This window comes from Chionomys nivalis, chromosome 3 (assembly GCF_950005125.1).
Source record: "Chionomys nivalis chromosome 3, mChiNiv1.1, whole genome shotgun sequence".
Lineage (NCBI taxonomy): Eukaryota > Metazoa > Chordata > Mammalia > Rodentia > Cricetidae > Chionomys > Chionomys nivalis.
In genome coordinates this window covers 84,572,023-84,590,887 of record NC_080088.1, presented here as the reverse complement: position 1 = coordinate 84,590,887, position 18,865 = coordinate 84,572,023, and the positions used below count along the sequence as shown (strand labels likewise).

The window sequence follows — 18,865 nt, the reverse complement described above, 5'->3', positions numbered from 1 at the left end:
TTGATGCTTTTATTTATTTGTAAGAATTTTATAATGAAGTTTATCATTTTTAAAAAAAACCATTAAGACACAAGAAAGAAAGAAAAACTTCTTGCTTCATTCTCTTCAAGCAGGCCTAAAGAAATGGTGGACGCTGAGAGAAATTTGGTGTTGTGTTTGTTAGTGTTTTCTAAACATAAACTTGGCACGTAAAACTGGTAAACGGACTAAGTGACCCAAGCCCCAGCCTGTCTGTCCACATAATACTTGAAATGACAAACTGCGGGCAATTCCTTCCCTGCGCTGTGGGTCTGGGAAGCTCCTGTCAGAGGCTACCATTGAACGGAATACCACGAGTGACGGCTCTCTCTCTTCACAGGGCACCCAAAGCAGAGGACCACTGCTCCTCGGAATGGGTTTGCACCCAAGCCTGACCTGCAGGCCCGAGAGGCAGAGCGGCAGCTGGCCCAGCGACTGAGGGACAGGTGTGAGTGGCAGGCCAGGCAGCTGGGCCTGGCTCGTGGGGAGCTGAAGAGGGCTATCCGTGGCTTCGACGCCCTGGCTATCTCCACGCAACACTTCTTCAGAAAGGTGAGGCCATGGCTGTCATTGCTAAAGGTCTTTTCAGCCACTCGGGCTAATAGCGATGCTCATGAAAAGTGTGTGCAATAGTTAGCGTTTGGTTATAGAGTTTGGGGATAGTGAATCTCCTGCAGCATTCTAGAATATTCCAGGAACCCCAAACGTCAAAGAAACTAGTCTAAAAGGAAGAATAAATGACCTTGATTGCAGAAGAAAAAAAGTGGGCAAAAAAGAAACATACAAAGAGCTCAAAGAGGAAACGTTTGAACACGACAGTGTGTGCTTCTTTGCATTTTCAAAACGAGATGGGCTCATTCTGGTGTTTTGACTGCGGACACAAGGAGACAGAACCTCAGTGTCATCTCCCTTGGCTTCTGATGGGACATGTACGGGGCAGGCCTGAGGGGTGTGCTCCTCTGAGCTCAACAGCATGGGCTACAGAAGGGTCTTCACTGAACACTGGTTCTATAGAAATACAGAATGCTGGGTTCTTGTCTACCGATGTTTGGGGTCATCTGGATGCCAACGTGTGCTGGAGGGTGAAAGTGAGTTTTATTTTAGAGATCCGAATGTGATGCTCATTTTCAGAGTTGCTGTTGATAAAATGGGTAGTTCATTTAGAAAAAAAGAATCTCTAAGAATGGTTAGTTTGTTTAGAAAAAGAAAGTTCATTTTGCCTCAGAGTTCTAGAGGCTGAAAACCTGAGAGCATGGCTCTAGCACCTGCTAGGCTCCTGGTGAGGGCCTCAGACTGCTTTACATCATGGTGTGAAGCAGAAGGGTAAGCAGGTGTGTGGGAGAGAGGAAGCGGGATCAGTATGCCTGAAGAGAGGAAGCAGGGTGTCTTAGTTAGGGTTTCTATTGCTGGGGAGAGACACCATGACCATGGTAACTCTTATAAAGGAAACATGTAGTTGTGGTGGCTCACTTACAATTTCAGGAGTTCAGTCCCTTGTCCTCATGACGGGGAGCATGGCAGCATGCAGGAAGATGTACTGGCTACATCTCTGCTTGCGGGCAACAGGAAGTTCACTGAGACACGGAGATTGCTCCTGAGCATAGGAAACCTCAAATCCCTGCCCCCACAGTGACTCACTTCCTCCAACAAGGCCATACTCACTCCAGCAAAGCCACATCTCCTAATACCATCACTCCCTATGAGATGATGGGGGCAATGACTTTCAAACTCCCACACAGGGCAAGTGAGCATGTGGAAGGGAGCGGCAGGGCAAACATGGAACTGTCTTATGCCAGCCGGTTCTCCCAGGGGCTAGTCTGCTCCCAGGAGTCAGACATGAATTCTCTTTCAAGCCCCCCTTTTTCAGTAGGAGGTTTTGGAGGCTGAAACACACCCAAGTCCTAAAGAGGCGTGAGCATTGCGAGCTCCACCACGAGGGTCCTCTGGCGTGCATAAATAGGAAGCGGTAACAGCATGGTATCAGTGCCTCCCAGATAAGAGAGTGGGTGTCTAGAACTCGAGCTACTTTCAACACAAAACAGTAGGAGATTAAGCTGCACGGTGCCCACAGACTTCTTCCTTAATCACCGGAGCGGCATTGGAGGGTGGACGGCAGCTCTTTGCCCTTCTCCCTCCCTGCCTGCCCTCTAGTGGATCAACCCAACCTTTCTTCTCTCAGCCTTGATTTTCCTCTGTTCTTAAGCTTTCAGCACAGAGTCCCTTACCGAGCTGCTCTTTGGAGGGGCGACATTGGTGCATGGCTAACGGTAAAGATTCATGTTTACCAATAGTCCCAGCCTCCTCCCCAACCAGAAACATTCACCCCAGCAACAGATTTATATTGCCCATCTTTCTGGACTGGTCATATTGGTGTCCATGAAGAGTGACGGATATCTACAGTCCACCCCTGCACGAATTATAACAGTTACAAATGCATGTTTATGTGGCAAGGAGACGAGCCTCACCATGGTGGATATGCAGAAGTGGGCAGTTTGTCTTGGGTAAGGTTTAGATTTTTCCTGGGCTGTCAAGTCTTCAGTAGGAAAGGAAGTCGGGTGTTTGCTGAGCTGGCTGAGCACACTTACATTGTGACACTCCCCGCCTATGATTGCTCCTTCCGCTCGTCCTTCCCAGAGTCACGCAAAGCCTTCATGACTATTTCATCCAGGTAAACACGTGCCAGGGCACTGAGAGAGCCTTTGAAAATGTGTGTTGTGCTTTAGAAGTTAAACCTTTCGGCACCATAGCAAGTGATTAGCCATTGGGCCAGAATTAAGGATCCACTCACGTAGTGCTGTAGTTCTCTGACCCAGGAAACCTCTTGTTGACCACAAGTTGTATTCCTCCATGGCACGTACAAGACTCTTCAGTTAGAAGCCCAGGAGGGCTAGCAGGCGACGTGTAGGCTTCTCCATCAGACCCCACCACCGGGGGTGGGGGAGGAGGGGGCTGCCCAGGCCTGACACGTCCGTCAGCAAGAGGGACAGTAGACATGATTTCCATTGCTTTCAGTAAAATCGCAGATGGTAACTCCGGACAGGCCTCTAAAACAGTCCGTAGGATTTCAGCATCCATACCATGTGTGTGATCATTCCTCTTCCTCTAGATAAACCCCAGGAGAAAGGGGTGTGGTGGCATGGTCAGGGAGTAAACAGGCAGAATCTGTAACTAGTGTCATCGTTGGCTTCCACAGTCCATTGCGGGTTGTACGTGGTCTGCCTTTAGCAGAAAGAGCCCAGAGGTCAGACATGGGGTGAAGCCTCGAACGGTGGGGCTCTCTGGAGGTTCAAGGACTACAGAGCAGCAGCACCCATGTCACCACTGTGGGAGGTTAGATACACTGTCCCTGTGTGGGGGAAAAAATGTCCCCAGGTGAGAGGGAACCAGCCACAAGAAAACATGGTTGCTGCAGCCAGCCTCAAACGGAGTCTCTTTTTATGTATTCAATTGTAATTTCCTCAGAGCACATACCTCTTGCAGTCCATAGTGCAGGGGTTCTCAACCTTTCTAATGCTGCACCCCTTTAATACAGGTCCTCATGCTGCGGTAACCCCTGCCCCAACCACAGAATTGTTTCATTGCTACTTCATAACTGTGATCTTGCTGTTGTTAGGAATCATAATGTAAAGATCTGCTGTGCAGGAGATCTGCTCTGCAACCCCTGTTTGGGGGGTCTCGACCCACAGGTTGAGAACCGCTGCCATGGTGGATTGAGTGGCAGAATATGGTGGACTGGAGAGACACTGTGCTGGCCAGCGGAAATACCACCTGTGCCTCTGGAAACCCAAACAGGTTCCTCCCTGCTCTCCATGTGTCTCCATAGTCCCTGATGGCAACAGCAGCCTCGTCCGTGTGTGTCCTCCTTGGTTGCATGCTTCTGTCCCCTGTCCTGAGTCTTGGCTGTCTCCGCTTCTGACTGACAGAGGCTACTTCTTTGTCATTTGAGGTCAATTGAGGTCGTTGTCATTTGAGGATGTAGAGAGTTAATGGAGAGAAGCACTTTACGGAAATCCTTGAGAACAATCGTTTGTGAGGGCAAGGAAATCTCCAGAACCCACCTGACGGTTCTGATCTCAGGAGGGGATTAGGCAGGCATGATGTGTAGAGTGGACGCTGAGCCTGGCTGCTTAGATGTTGTTACACAGGTGGTGCGTCCCTGGTATGAAATCTGAGATGGTCCAACACCCGAAACCTTCTGAAGACTGACAAGGCACAAGCGCAACATTCCACACTGGAGCTCCTAAGACTGGTTGCACTCTTAAAATGCTGCATAAAATTACCTCTATCCTGTGCTTCAAGGGTGCATAACAAACTTATTTGAACTCCGTGTACGGACTTAGATCCCATCACCGAGATAACTCATTATGTACACTGTAAGAACATCCTGAATGCTAAAGAAAAATAATCAGAAGCGTTTCTGTCCCTAAGCACATCCTATGAGGGCTACTGATTCTTTATCAACCAACAGCAGTCTGGCTGGTCTATCCAGCTCAGTTGCTATAGTAAATTTGTCCTGAAAGTGCTGAATGTGTCTTGAAGGACGCACTGAAAATTCATCTTGTCTCTAGTAACAGCATGGAAGCCCAATTGAACCCCCCATCCTAGCAGAATGACTGTGGAGGCGGTCAGCTCCGACAGCTTCACCCAGTGCCCAGGGATTCTGAGATGCCACATGTAGGTGCCGACATAGCCTCACACCTGCCTGCTCTTAACAGCTCTGCCCCTCGGCAGGCCAAGCAGACCTGCCGAAAAACACGGTCCCAAACCTCCAGGGATGTGGTAATGAGTATGACCCTCCTGGGCTCACTCCAGGGTTCCGCTGACAAGCTGAAATCTTCCTCTTGGTTTGTTGTTTCTCCAAATGCTACCCTGTAGCACCCCCTAGTGGTGATCTATGAAATAGACCAGACAGTGGTCCTGTACAGCCAACAGTTTCTCATTGAGTACTTATGTGTGTGTGTGGGGGGGGAGGTTATTTCTTTTTTATTTTAATATGACTTATTATATCTATCCAATAATTTAATGTTGAATTTTGTTTTCATAATTCACACTGATTGTGATGGTAGATTGTGACTTCTGCTTTTTAGTTATTATAGATTAGGCAGAAAAGGCATGGGAGTTGATGTGAAAAGTCTCTGTATGTCTTAGATTTCCATTACTATTGCTGAAAACCTGAGGCAATCCTGAGATACATGCCGGAGAAAAGACTACTCATGTCACAATCCAGGGAGCAGAAGAAGAAAGAAGAAGGGATTTGAAGCTCCGCATTCCCTGCTCAGAGGTGTGACCTCAGTACCTCTAGGCCTTTTCCATCATGAGGATCAACCACCTTCCCACAGTATCTCTGCAGCAAAGCCTTGTGCTGCTGAATAATCCTTTTGTACACTGTGAATTTGTGTTATTGTTGTTGGTTAATAAAGAAGCTGATTGGCCTATAGCAAGGCAAGATAAGTTAGGTGGGACAATCAAACCAAGGATGCTGGGAGGAAGAGGGGCTGAGTTTGAGGTGATGCCAGCCAGTCACTAAGGAGATAGACATGGAGAAAATGAGGTATAATCCATGAACATACAGCAAAGCATAGATAATAAATGTGGGTTAATTTAATTGTAAGAGTTAGCTAGTAACAACCCTGAGCTATTGGCCGGGCATTAATAAGTAATATTAAGCCTCCATGTTGGTTATTTGGGAGCAGGTAATGGGACAGGAAAACTATATCTACAGCCTTGAACATATGGGCCAAACTATAGCATGTGTTTTCTAAACTTAGTGAAAAACGTACTTACAGTCATCTCATTGGACTTACTGTTTTATTTTGGAAACAAGCTCTTAATACGAAAGAGCAGAAAGGACACAAACCCAAATTCCTAGCATTAGACTTAAAATTTTTAACCTTCTATTCTTCTGGCTTTGTGGGTATGTGTTAATACTTAGAGGTGTGTATTTTTAATAGGTTTCATCTGCAATAGCAGATGGTCGACTGCCTCTGCCATGTGGAAGGGCTTGTGGAAGCCTCAATAAACTTGAAAGTGGCCAGAGTTCCCAAATAACCGCCCAGCCCCGGGTGACGGTCCTAGGTGACAGACTGCCTGAGGTTCTGGAAACATTACTCTAAACCTCACTGAATTCTTCCAGCTGGTATAGCCGTCACCTTCATATGATGTCTGGGGACACTGGGGGAGACCTTCAGGTCTCTGATGACAATTACAGAACATAATGGAACCAACAGCCATATCCTTGCGCCGTACATCAATGCTGCCTCCGTCTTGGCCCAGCCTCTATGCTGCTTCTGCTCCGTGTGAGAAGGGGGAAAAGCATCATCACACATGGTAAAACATAACTCAGAGCTGGGTAGCTATGCATGCTGCTCCTAGGAGACACCCGGGGGCCATCTCTGACCCGTTGCCCTTACAACAGACCAAGTGAGAAGGAAGAGTTCCACGGAGGAGCAGTCGTTGGGAATGAGGGGGTGTGAACGAGTGGGAGAGCCGCCAGAGCAGAGCCTGTGTGTCTGCCTCCCGGGTGGGCGAGTCCACTCCCTCTCTCTAAGCTCGTAATGAACCATTGCGAATGTCTGAATATCGTTTTAGGCCCGAGGCTCTGTTTGAGAGGCCCACGTTCCTGTGAGGATAGCAGGCTGCTCATGGCGGAGTTTCCCCAGTGTCTTCATTAAGGCCCCACAGCACCTGCTCCAGTCCTGCGTCAAGCAGGTTGTCTGATGACGAAGAAGAGCAAGGACGGAGGGAGAATCCTCCCTAAGCAACTGTTGGCTTGCTCTCACCATTGAAAGCAGTCAGATTTTAAATTGAGGCTTTGTCGGATGAATGCCTGTCTTGAAAGCAAAAGAAGCCATATTCCACCAGCTGAAGGACTTCCCATTCCAGGCGTCTCTTCCTCCTGCTCCCCTACCCCACCCGCAAGTATGTTCATGATCAGTGAGTACGCTTGACCTGAAGCAGAAGCAGTTTGATATTGGGAGTAGCCCCGTCGGTCCTTGACCTACCTCCATAGCGCTGTGCGCCTTCCCCGTAAACAGTGCCCTGCCATCACCTTCTTTTCCTTTACTTTGTCTGAAAAGCTAAAGCCTTAGAGAAACTGTGAGGAGCTGGGCTGAGCTGCCTGACAGTCAGTCAGCAGAGAGCGGTACGAGTGTTAGCGGAGTGGTACTCACTCCCTGATGCAGCAATACAGGAAGGCTGTGTGTCATGGAAGTAGCCACCCGCCCCTGCAGTGAGGCACCCGTTTTTCCTCTGAGGCGTGTCACAGCATAATCTGCAGATACTAAATGTTCCCCAAATCAGGAGGTAAAAGTCCTCCCCAAAGACCCCTGTCCTAGGCTGTTCATAGAACAACTAGAAAATAAGTCGAGAGAGCCAAGTCTTCTCCTGCTTACGAAGATCCTCAGTCCAAGGCCCGAGGCACCCCAACTTTGTTGATGACAGTGTAAACTTGATAGTCAGGTGCAGGAGAGTAAAACCCAATACCTGACTGAGGTAGAGCCACTGCCACCATCCTTTCACCTCTCACGCGTTGTGCGTGAGGTCGCATCCTTCTTTTTGTTCATTTGTTCATCTGCTCATCCTTCCAATGAAAGGACATCCTTTTGTCATGGATGGGTGCGGCGCACTCCCTGAGCAGCAGGGAAGGACGACCACGAGTCGAGGATTCTTCTGCAAACCACGCTTTATTGGAGCCTCTTGGTTGAAGGGAGAGCGGAAGCGAGGGGCCCCGAGCACCAAGCGGTGGCGGCTGCTTATATAGGGGGTAAGGAAATGAGTCGTGCCTGGATTGGCCGATGCGCGCCTGCAGATGCTCCTGGCCACGGGATTGGCCCTAAGCACATCATCGCCACTGCACATGCGAGAGGCACGGTTCCACTGCATTGCCTAATATGGAATTGTTCACCAAGCGAGGTCGGGGGCCAAGCGCCATCTTGTAATGGCGGCCACTCGAATCGGCTCCCAGCAGCTCCCCCTTTTTGTTTTTCTCTGTAGGCCAGTGAGAAGGTCTTACTCCCGTTCAGGTCCTCACCTCATGATGCGAGGACCGATCAAAGGAGGCCCAAAACTCCTGGTACTCCTTCTCCCGTGCAATGGAATAAACTCCTGGGAGGTGCAAAGGCAGTACTCAGAGTAAAAATGCATACCTTCCTCAGTGCAATGGAGAATTTCTCCCTGAGAGTGCAAAGGCTATGCAAGGAACAAACCTACTGGCCTTTTAACCATACTTGGGGTGAATCGCCATTCTCCAAAGCAGCTAACGCTTGTAGAACCGCAACCTTATCTCGAGATGTCTGAGCTCGGAGGCAGCATATTAGCCAAAGGCAGACTATACATCCTCCTATGCAGCATGCAAAAAACATTCCTGATATCCGAAAACCTTTTGTTGCAGCCTCCAGTGAAATTAGCGGGGGCCCATTGAGGCCCAGAATAGCCTGTACCATTACTCACTTTGCACTTATTAGTGGTATTGGTAGCACAACTAAAGTTGCTCTGTCCAGCCTGCCCTCCCTGAAGTAACACAAAAGGGGAGAGATCAGAGCAACTGCCATTAACCCCGCAGAGGAGCCATTTATTATAGGGCGTTAGCAGATTTTAAGAAGGTTCCATTGAACCAAAAAGCCTGTAACATGGGGAGGCCCAAATCCTTGTTGGTAATAAAAAAGCGGGGGAAAACCGCGGCATTGTGGCGAACAGGAATCGGATTAGGGAAGGCAGACAGTATTCCCCATCTCTGTTCCGCCCGAATCCGATTGTCATCGCCATCATCATCAGGAACAGCAGCGGCGTCATCTTCGACTGGATCATGGCCTTCCTCCATTGGCTGGGGAGCAATTGAATCATCCTTAATGGTTCTTGTCAATCGGCACAGAACCCAGTGAGGCATCTCTTGACCCTGCGGGAAAACACAAATAGCTCCCCTGGATCTTCTGATGACAGGATCCGGGCCATATCATTTGTTATCCAACACATCCTTCCACATGACGGCCTCTCCTTTATCTTCAAGGGTCATTGCAGCATGCCGATCAGCAGCTGTCCTGCCCTGGCCGTCAACTATCAAAAAGTTAAAAGTAAAGAGTGCCAGTGCAACTCTGTTCCTGGGGGAAGCTGTCTCCGCTATTCCCCATTTCTGTTTCTGTAGCAGTTCTTTAAGGCTTCTATTTGCCCTCTCCACAATTCCCTGAATAACTTTGGTTAGATTGCCAGCTACTTCCCCCTTATTGGGGAGCACCTTCCAGGCCTTGTAGTGAATATCACTTATCTGCTGATAGACCTCTAGAGGGAATCCAACCTGGTTGCCAGCGAACTGTCCTTGTCCCAGAAGCATATCAGCTGTCCAATCATGATGACCATTTTGAGCATTAACTCTAGCCTGGGTATGGGCTCTATCGGCAACCAGAGACTTGAAATCCAGAAACTGTCCCCGAGTCAAGCAGGCCCTGGCCATCTCTGTCCAATCTGGAGGCGTCAGCACTGAGGTGCAAAGTCTGCGCAGGAGGGCTATTGGATAATCTGCAGTAGCCCCAAAATCCTTAACTGCTGTTACCAGATCTTTTAGTTATTTATATGGCACTGGCTCATACCACCTATGATGGGTGACGGGATCCTTCATCACCAGGTATGCTGAGGCTAAGCGTGCCCAAGTGCTCTGGCTGATATAATGGCAACCCCTTCCTGGTTCAGCCGCTTGTGCACCTAATGGCGGTGCCGAGGGGCGAGACACACCCTCCATTGGCGCGTGAGCACTGGGTGGGTTATAGGCTGGGGGATGGTGATAGTCCCCGCTCACACCTTTCTTCCTCATACTTAGCAGCCTCCTCCTCTAGCTCCCCCTTTTCCTGTGAGCTGAGTTCATCGTCCAACAAATCTAAGTCAGCAAACTCTCTGAGTAGTAGGTAAAGCCAGTTTTTCTCCTTTTCATCCCCTTCCTCCCATTGAGGGTTCTCTTGAGCTTCTTCTCTAGGTATACCCTTTATCTTGTTATCCTTTTCCTTTTTACTATCCTTTTTTATCTTTATTCTTTTCGGTCTAGACCTGCCTAAGTCCCCCCCCCCTTTTGAATCCGACTCTGATAGGCTGTCCTGGTGTGCTTGCAGTGCCCTCCTCCCTTCCCAGCGCAACCAAAAGCAGCACAGAAAAACAACAATCACGAGGGCCACAAAGATCAAGCAAAACACCTCAGGTGCAACCCCAGCAGTCATCATACCTGGGAGACTCACTCACCGACGTCGCCGCTCCGCGTGTCGAGTTCTGAATCCTCTTTGGCCCCTCACTCGGTACCAAAGCTTGTTCCAGCGTCCCAGGTTTTGGCACCAGTTGCGGTGCACTCCCTGACCAGCAGGGAAGGACGACCACGAGTCGAGGATTCTTCTGCAAACCACGCTTTACTGGAGCCTCTTGGTTGAAGGGAGAGCTGAAGCGAGGGGCTCCGAGCGCCAAGCGGCGGCGGCTGCTTATATAGGGGGTAAGGAAACGAGTCATGCCTGGATTGGCTGATGCGCGCCTGCAGATGCTCCTGGCCACAGGATTGGCCCTAAGCACATCATCGCCACTGCACATGCGAGAGGCACGGTTCCACTGCATTGCCTAATATGGAATTGTTGACCAAGCGAGGCCGGGGCCAAGCGCCATGTTGTAATGGCGGCCACTCGAATCGGCTCCCAGCAGATGGGCACTGTGTAGGGAGAAAAAGGCTTTCCTTGAATGCCTTAGGAACCTGGCCTGCGTGAACAGCAAGTAGCTGGTCAGAGTGAAGTGTGCGCCTGTTGAATCGCCCGGGATGAAGTACTGAGTATTCTTTACCAGTCAGAGCGTGGCAGGGTAGACAGGCCCGGGGCCACTCCTCCCAACCTTTGTGTATTCTTGGCTTGTGCAACCACAGAATCTCCACTAGAAATTTCTTCTCTGTTTTTAGAATTCATTTATTTTTATTTTTTGCATATGAATGTTAACTTGGGTATATGTAAATGCACCATGTGCTTGCCTGTGTCCTCAGAAGTCAGAAGAGGGTGTCAGATCTCCTGGACCTGGAGTGACTGATGTTTGTGAGCCACCATGTGGGTGCTGGGAGTCAACCCTGGGTCCTCTGCAAGAGCGGCCAGCACTCTTAATCACTGAGCCATCTTGGGAGCCCTGGAAACTTCTTTTTAAATCACTTAAATGTTGTAAAGTCTACCAAAGGAAAACAAGCTAAATAAGAGAAATTTTAAGAAATGAAGGCCTGCCTATGGAGGTTAGCACTTCCTGCCTCAGCCCCGAAGAGTCTGTTCTACGAGGACCGGACTCATTGTCTTTCCTAGATTTGATTTTTCTGAAAATGAGCTTGCTAATGGCCTAATTGCAATTTCGGTTTTTTTTTTTTTAATAAAGGGAAATGACCAACTGTGTTATTTCCAGGGACAGCTAGAGTGAGTGGACTGTCAGGCCCAAGGGTCTGAGAATTCGTTGAGCTTGTCTAAGGCTGTCTTATCCTTAAATGCCACAAATGGTATTTCTCTAAGGACTGGTCTGAAATTCTAGTACTTGGGAGGCTAAGGCAGGAAGATGGCCAGAGTTTCCGGCCGGTCTGGACTATGTAGTGAGCTGTAAGTGAGAGCCTGTCTTGGATGGCACACAGAAGGTGTCCCCATCCACCTGGCCTGGGTGTCGCTAAACAGGAGTCACAAACATTGCAAACACCAGCCAATGGCCGCGCTTACCTGGAAATGAGGAAAGAAGGGAGGACATTGACAGCAGAGTGTTCACGGAAGACCCAGGAGAAGGCAGGACTGTGTCTTAAGAGCCATCCCGCTTTCCGTGCAAAAACCAGGGTGGAGCCAGGGGGTGTGAGGGAGGCCCCAAGGAGACAGGAGATGTGGCAAAGATTCAGGAAGCAGGTGACCCCAGGCTTGGGTCACCAAATGAGAGAGTGGTTCCAGGCCAGGTCCCTGATGGTGGGTAAAAGAATACAGAAGTAGCAAGTGCCTAAAATTTGGTATCTGAGGGACGTGTGACTCAAGAGTTCCTTAGTAAAAGAGTTACTAAGTGTCCCTGGCTCACTGGTCAGGTGGCAGAACCTGCCTGAGAGAAGTGGCGGTGGTGCCACCTAGAGGTTAAAGTCTGCGAATCTGCTCAGAAAAGTCACACCAACTCTACCTTCCAGTCTGGGGAGATTGTCCAAGAGAGTGAATGTCTTCTCCTCCTCCTCCTTCATGGGACACAGATTAGCCCATTTGAAACTGAAAGCATGCAGCTTCCCTCATCTTGCGCCCCTTCAACCATCAGCTGCTGGTATAACAGGCTGGCTCTACTGAGCCCAGCGACACAGGGACGGCCGTATCGTCCAGTTAGTATAGACCCAAGAGCCCCATTGCTTCAAAATAGAAACCACTTTTTTAAAAAAAAGCATCTACAGTTTAGGGGGGACGTAATCATAAGCCCCAGAGTATAATGGGCCCAACTCTGCCTTTGGATGTTTATGAACATTATTTCATTTAACCTTCATGATGAAGGTATTTCAACCCCTGTCTTGTAGATAACTTGGGTGCCTTTTAATGAAATCCTGTCTTGTGTAATATTTTAGTCATCATGGATTTGTCAGATGCCAGCTAGATCTCAGAATAATCAAATGGAAATCACACAGGATCTCTTTCAAGAAAGTCCCAGGCCCATTCCCACGCAACACTTTACCAAGCTCCTCATCTGAGCCTCCCAGCATTGCCGGAAGGTAGGGAGGTGGCAACAGGTGTGAGCAGGTGACAGCTAGACAGAGGGGTGAAGTAAAGTAAACTCGAGACCGGGGATAAATTCTGGAGAGCTGCTGTAATGGTGGGTATAGTCAGCAGCTCTGAATCACATAGTTTACACTTGCCAAGACCGATGATAAGTGTCTCACCAGGCGCACACCCAAAGGGAGCCACATGAAGTGATGGCCGTCTCAATTAGTGGGTGGTAGTAGTTTCACCACGTGTGCACATACCAACATGTGTGATTGCACATGTTAGTACACAGTTTCTATTTGTCACTAATGATAAAGCTGGGGGGGGGGGAGATACCATGCAAAGCTCCTGCCTCCAGCTATGGTCTGAGCCTTCTGCTATTCTGACTGGCATTTTATTGACTGGTGAATCACATGGAGCTTGGCCAGTGGTCAAAACAGCAAACTGGGGAGTTTTGCTATTAGTGTAACATGTGAGTTATTGATTACAAATCTCCACTTCTCACCTGGGCTTCATGGAAAATAATAGGGCCCTAAAAATATTTTTAAAGTGATGATTGGGCCAGACTGGGGGCACATGTCTTTAATCCAGCAAGTGGGAGACAAAGATAGGCGGATCTCTGTGAGTTCAAAGTCAGCCTGGTTTACATAGTGAGTTGTAAGACAGTTACAGCTACATAGTGAGACCCTGTCTCTAAACAAACTAGAAGAAAAGAAAGAACGATTGAAAACTTGTCAGATGGAGTTGGAGAGATGTCTCAAGAGGTGGCCAAGAATGCTTGCTGTTCTTGACTAGAGTTTGTTTTCCGGCATCTGTGTCAGGAGGCTCACAGCCACCTCTAACTCCAGCACCCAGGGGATCCACCCTCTCTGGCCTCTGAGTGAACCTGCACCTAAGTACCATACACACCTTCACATAAATAAAAATGAATCTTTTTTTTTTAAAAAAAAAAAAAAACAAAAACAAAACTACAGATTCAAGTTCTCTGCGCCCAAGATAGCTTACAGAGATCTATGCCAAGACATGGCATAATCAAACTGATAAGCACAGAAGATGAAATAATTATGGAAATCTGTTCAAGAAAATAAGAACAGGGGAGAGTGGCTGTATGTTTCCGCACCCCACTCACAGTGGCCATGTACTGATTCTAATGACATGGAGAAAGACTAAGTTCTCATATTCTAATCCTTAGACCAAGAGCTGAAAACTTAAGGCTTAATAGAAAAAAATAAGGAATAATTAAAAGCAGAATAGTTCTTTTTAAAAGGAGTAACACGGAAGAAAGCAGGAGTGTGTCAGCTGAGGGAGCAATCCCACCCACCAGGCTGCATCCCCATCAGCTGTGGGAGCATGCTCCAGATGGCCACTGAGGAGGGCAGGTTGGAGGAGGTTAGTTGTTTGATGTGTATGCACATCTTACCTGCACGTGTGTCTATAAGACAGTGCCTCCAGAGGGCAGCAGAGAGCGCTGGATCCCTCTGAACTGAAAGTGCAGATGGCCGTGGGCGAGTGCTGGGAACCAGCCAGTGCTTTGAAGGCTTGAGCCATCTCTCCACCCACATTTGGAGGAGGGGCTGCTAATGGCACTAAACACACTGCACTGTAAGCATTTTCTCGGGCCCCTTTTGGCCCAGTATTGTCACTCAACGGGAGACGAACATAAAAATCATTGCCTTAGACATGTTTTACTGACAACAGTCAAATTTACCCAGCAGAACTACCGTGACAGACACAAATATTGTCCCAAGTCAGGTGGCCAGTGTATCTGAAGCATCAACATACTTTATGAATATGCAACTTATCTTTACTAGTGCAAGCTTCTGATGCGTTCTATTCCCAGGAGAGTTATCAAGAGACGGAGGCCAGGCGTGGTGGTTCAAGCCTTTCATCCCAGCTCTCAGGAGCCTGGAGCAAGAAGTCTGTCTCACATTCAGGCCAGTCTGGCCTACATAGTGAATTCTAGCCAGCCTAGGTACATTGTGAGACTCTGGCTCAAAGAACCAAAGAACGTAGAGGTAGGGTTTTAAATACTTAGAAAAAGTTAATCAGTCTTTACTACATTTGCCAAACATTATTCATATACAAGGAATCAGTTTGGCCTGAGTAACTGAGTCTTAGAAGCTCAATCTCATCAGCCGTATGCTGAGGACAGATGTAGATTCAAGCCTTATGCATTGGCTGATCATTTTGTTGGGAACATGGATTTCATGTACCTACTCTGGCAGGTTGTAGATGCTCTGAGGACTTTGAGAGGGTCAGAACACCATCAGTGCAGCTTCCTTACCCTGGCACAGTTCTGGATGTGAAGGATTGGTGTGAGCCGTGTGAGGAAGCTACTAGCATGACTGTGAACACTGGACCCTGTAATCGAGGCAGGTGACTTGGTATGAGAACAGTGAACTTCCTGTAAATAATCAGAGAGTACTCAAGGATTTACAGGGTGACGGACTCCCTGCATGCACCCTGGCAGTCAAATGTCAGACATCAGCCTATACATGAACACCTCTTCCCAGGATAGGGGCATGGGGATTTAGAAATATTAGTAAAGAATTCAGAGATATGTGAAAAATAATAAACCAGAAAACATAGAACAGTACCGGGAGGGCATGCCAGTGAATACTGAAGTCATCCGTGTTCAGTTTTCCATAAGCTTTTCTACCTCAGTACAAAAGGGGGAAGAAGGCAACAAACTATATCTTTAACATGATACAAAGAACAACTCGAAGAGTTAGTTGTTAACACTTTGAGGTATCAAGTCATTAGCATTCTGTTGTTTAGGCGGTGAAGCCACCCTAGACACTGAAGGCAGCCTTTCCCCAGGTAACCTCATATTATAAAAGAAGGAACAGAAATACACTTGCATATCCTGACCATGTCAGGGTGGAATGGATCTACTTGGATGAGCCTTCTTTATATGAAAAGAACCAGGTAATCACATCCTGAGTCAGGATGTGTAGCTATACTTGACAACCGTTTTGGGCAACCTCCCAACTCTCTGACCATCAGACACGGTGGAAATAGGCTCACATTTTTGGGCCTCCACAGTCTGATTCATGGATTTGGAGGTAGAGAGGTCCCCTGCACACACCAGCAGTCTGACCTGTGATAGCATTTTGGTTTGTGGAGTGGAAACCAGAATGAAGGGAGATGGGAGGAGCTGAAGAGACTGCCTTTTCTGTGCTAAGCAAGAGAGATGCTTAGGGCTGGGAAGATGACTCAGGCAATAAGAGCATTTACTGTTGGACTAAATGTCCAAACATCAGGGAGGAGTTGCTCCAGACACTACACACACAGCCTCAATTGATGTGAAAGCAAGAGGGTATTTATTCTGTCATGACAGGGCCCTTCAGGTTTGGGATACGAGGGACATCCGATAGCTGTTACAGTCCATCTTTTAAAGCAAAAAGCCACAGACACAAGGGGGGGGGGAACCTGTAGGTTGTTTTCCAACTTACTGGATTGGCTTATTCAAAGGGTTACTAGCAGTGATTAGTTTATTCCAGGGCAGGAGAATAGCTGCATTGTCAGGTGATAAGGGAGAGCATCTGTGGTCCATCCTGACCTTGGTCCAGTGACTAAATCAATACATCAGGAACTGAGTCAACATCTGTGGGTTGCCTTTGCCTCAATTCTCAGAAAATTATTCACAAGGACACAGGAGGATAAGCAGTCCAGCATGTGTGTGTGTGTGTGCGTGCGCGCCCATGCGACTGTCCTGTTTCCAAGAGAGAGTGAGTGTAAGATTTTAGGAAAATGTCTTAGGGTTGAGGGGCTTACAAATGCATTTAGAGTCTTTCATTACTACTCTTGCACCAAACCTGAGCTCAGTTCCCAGCTCACAGCTCCTCTAATTCAGAGGAGTCTGACACCCTCTTCTGGCCACTGTGGGCATTGCATACACACACAGACATGCACACACACACAGCTGCTGAAGAATGTGAGTGTGAATTTGAAAGTGAAAATGGGACTTAGTGAAGATTCAAGTCCTCAAAACAAAAACAAACAACAACAACAAACAAATTAGACGGGGGAGGGGGGAATTAAAATTTCTCCGAACTAAAGAGCAAAGTGTCCAGAGACTCAGGATTCTGGGAGCAGATGAATGAGAAGGTTCAATGAGTGGTTTTGGAAAATGAGATTTGCAGTGTTGGTGCCAACACAGATGGCCATGGCAGTGTGCACTAGACAGGCTAGTGTTTGGAGGAGTAAGGAGTGTTAGCCCAGGAAGGTCAGGAACTGCAGCTCGCCTGCTGCAAACACAGTCGCTTCATGTGGAGTCCGTGGGATGTTTTCAGTCTCACAGACACCAGAATGGTGAGGAAGCCCAAGTCCATTGTGAATGATGGGCAAGAAAAGATGAATTCTTGGAAAAGAAAGGAGAGACAGTCTCATGCTTGATAGGAAGTCCGAAGATTTGCCTTCTGATGGAGAAAATCTTGAAAAGAGGACAAGAGACAGTGTCTTCTTCAGCCCACCTGGTTTGGCTAGGGCATTTGCTGTGGCTTATTTCTGAGTATGGTTTGGTGTGGGGTTCAACCGAGTGGAATCATGGTCTAAACCAGTGTTTCTCAACCTGTGAGGCACAACCTCTTTGAGGGGCAAATGACCCTTTCACAGGAGTCATATATCAGATATCCTGTGTATCAAATATTTACATTACAATTCATAACAAAATTACAGTTATGGAGTAGCAATGAAAATAATTTTATAGTTTAGGGGTCACCACAGCAAGATCTGATACTATTAAAGGAAGGTTGGGAACTACTGATTGAATTTTGCTACAAACAGTGGTTGACTCCAGATGCTGGTAGGACATTTTTTGTCACTACATGTCAGACATTTTTAATAGGCCACATCTCTGCATTTGGTGTAATGTCTGTTGCATTGGACCTGCAGAACTGGGTGCAGAGTGCTGACTGACTGGGTGCTAGCACATGAGGCCTCGGAGCTGTGACAGCAGCTAAGTTCATGAGAGGGTCTTTCAGATGACAGAGAGAAAGCAGCACTCAGAGAGTCTGGCGAAACTGTGGCTGCACAGTTGGAAGTGGCAGCCCCAAGACTGGAAGGCATCCAACTGTCCTCTGCTTGTTCACTCTGCCCCTCTATTTATTTATGTTTAGAAGTGTTTGCCTACATGTATTTAGATGTACTGTGTGTGTGTAGTGCTTGAGAAGGCCAGAAGAGGGCGTCAGATTCCCTGGAACCAAAGCTACAGACCATTGTGAGGAGCCATGTCGGTGCTGGGAATTGAACTTGGATCCTCTGCAAGAGTAACCAGTGCTCTTAACCTGTGAGCCATCTCTCCAGCACCCATCCACATAAGGAAGAGCAGCAACAGTCTGTCAGCCTCTCTCATGGCACCCCTTTAGAGAGACAGTCTCTGGCTGGCATGTTAGCATCGGAATGACAAACATCACCCTGACACTGAACACTTGGGGCTCTCCGTTGGCACTAGAGGATGGTTTCAGAGGTGTGAGCTGTCATGACTTTATCTTGTTATCCGACGTGACGTGCTTCATCTTTGTAAAGAGTAGTTTCAAGTGCAGATTTCCCAGAAGGAAAGAGACTCTTGCATCCACATTCATTCCTCTGGGGGTGCTCTGACATGTCCAGTGAGTTGTGGTAGGGTGATTTCCCCATTTGCTTCTATTTCGAACAGGTTATTTATTCTTCTAGAAAGAATGCATGTGGGGAGGTTATTTTCTGGGTGCACATCCTTCACCAGCGAGGGAGAAACAAGTGGAGTTTAACATGTTACCAAATAGCTTCCCACACGGTGACTCTCCATGTCTGCAGCTCTTCCAAAACATTGACCTTGATTTAGAGAGAATTAGTGAAGGAAAGAGGGAAGGAAATAACCCAAGTTATGCTCTGTGGCCTGATAGAATCCTTTCCGCAGTCAGGAGCAAGCAGCTGAAGTCAGTCCTAAGAGAACAGACATTGGGGGATTTTGTCCAGATTCAAGGGGAGCCAGTGCCAAGGGGCAGAGAGCAGAGAGCAGGAAGAAATGAGGCAGAGAAAGGCGCCTGGGCACGGTGAGAGTGAAGTCTGTGGTTGTGATGAGGAAAGGACACAGAGAGCTAATCCGTGACTCGGTGAAGGGGGCGATTTGACACCGTGTGCACACAAGCTTCAGTGCTTGCAGCACATAC

The 18,865-nt window shown here is 48.0% G+C and overlaps 1 protein-coding gene across 2 annotated transcripts in view; it reads left to right on the top strand.

Moving 5' to 3' along the window:
• Mtus2 (microtubule associated scaffold protein 2) overlaps window positions 1-18,865 on the top strand; it is a 376,016-nt gene that overhangs the window by 282,242 nt on the left and 74,909 nt on the right. For both annotated transcript variants that reach the window (XM_057764364.1, XM_057764365.1), the window contains exon 8: window positions 359-570. In XM_057764364.1, coding sequence (XP_057620347.1) covers window positions 359-570 — 212 coding nt within the window. The remainder of the gene's footprint in view (window positions 1-358; window positions 571-18,865) is intronic.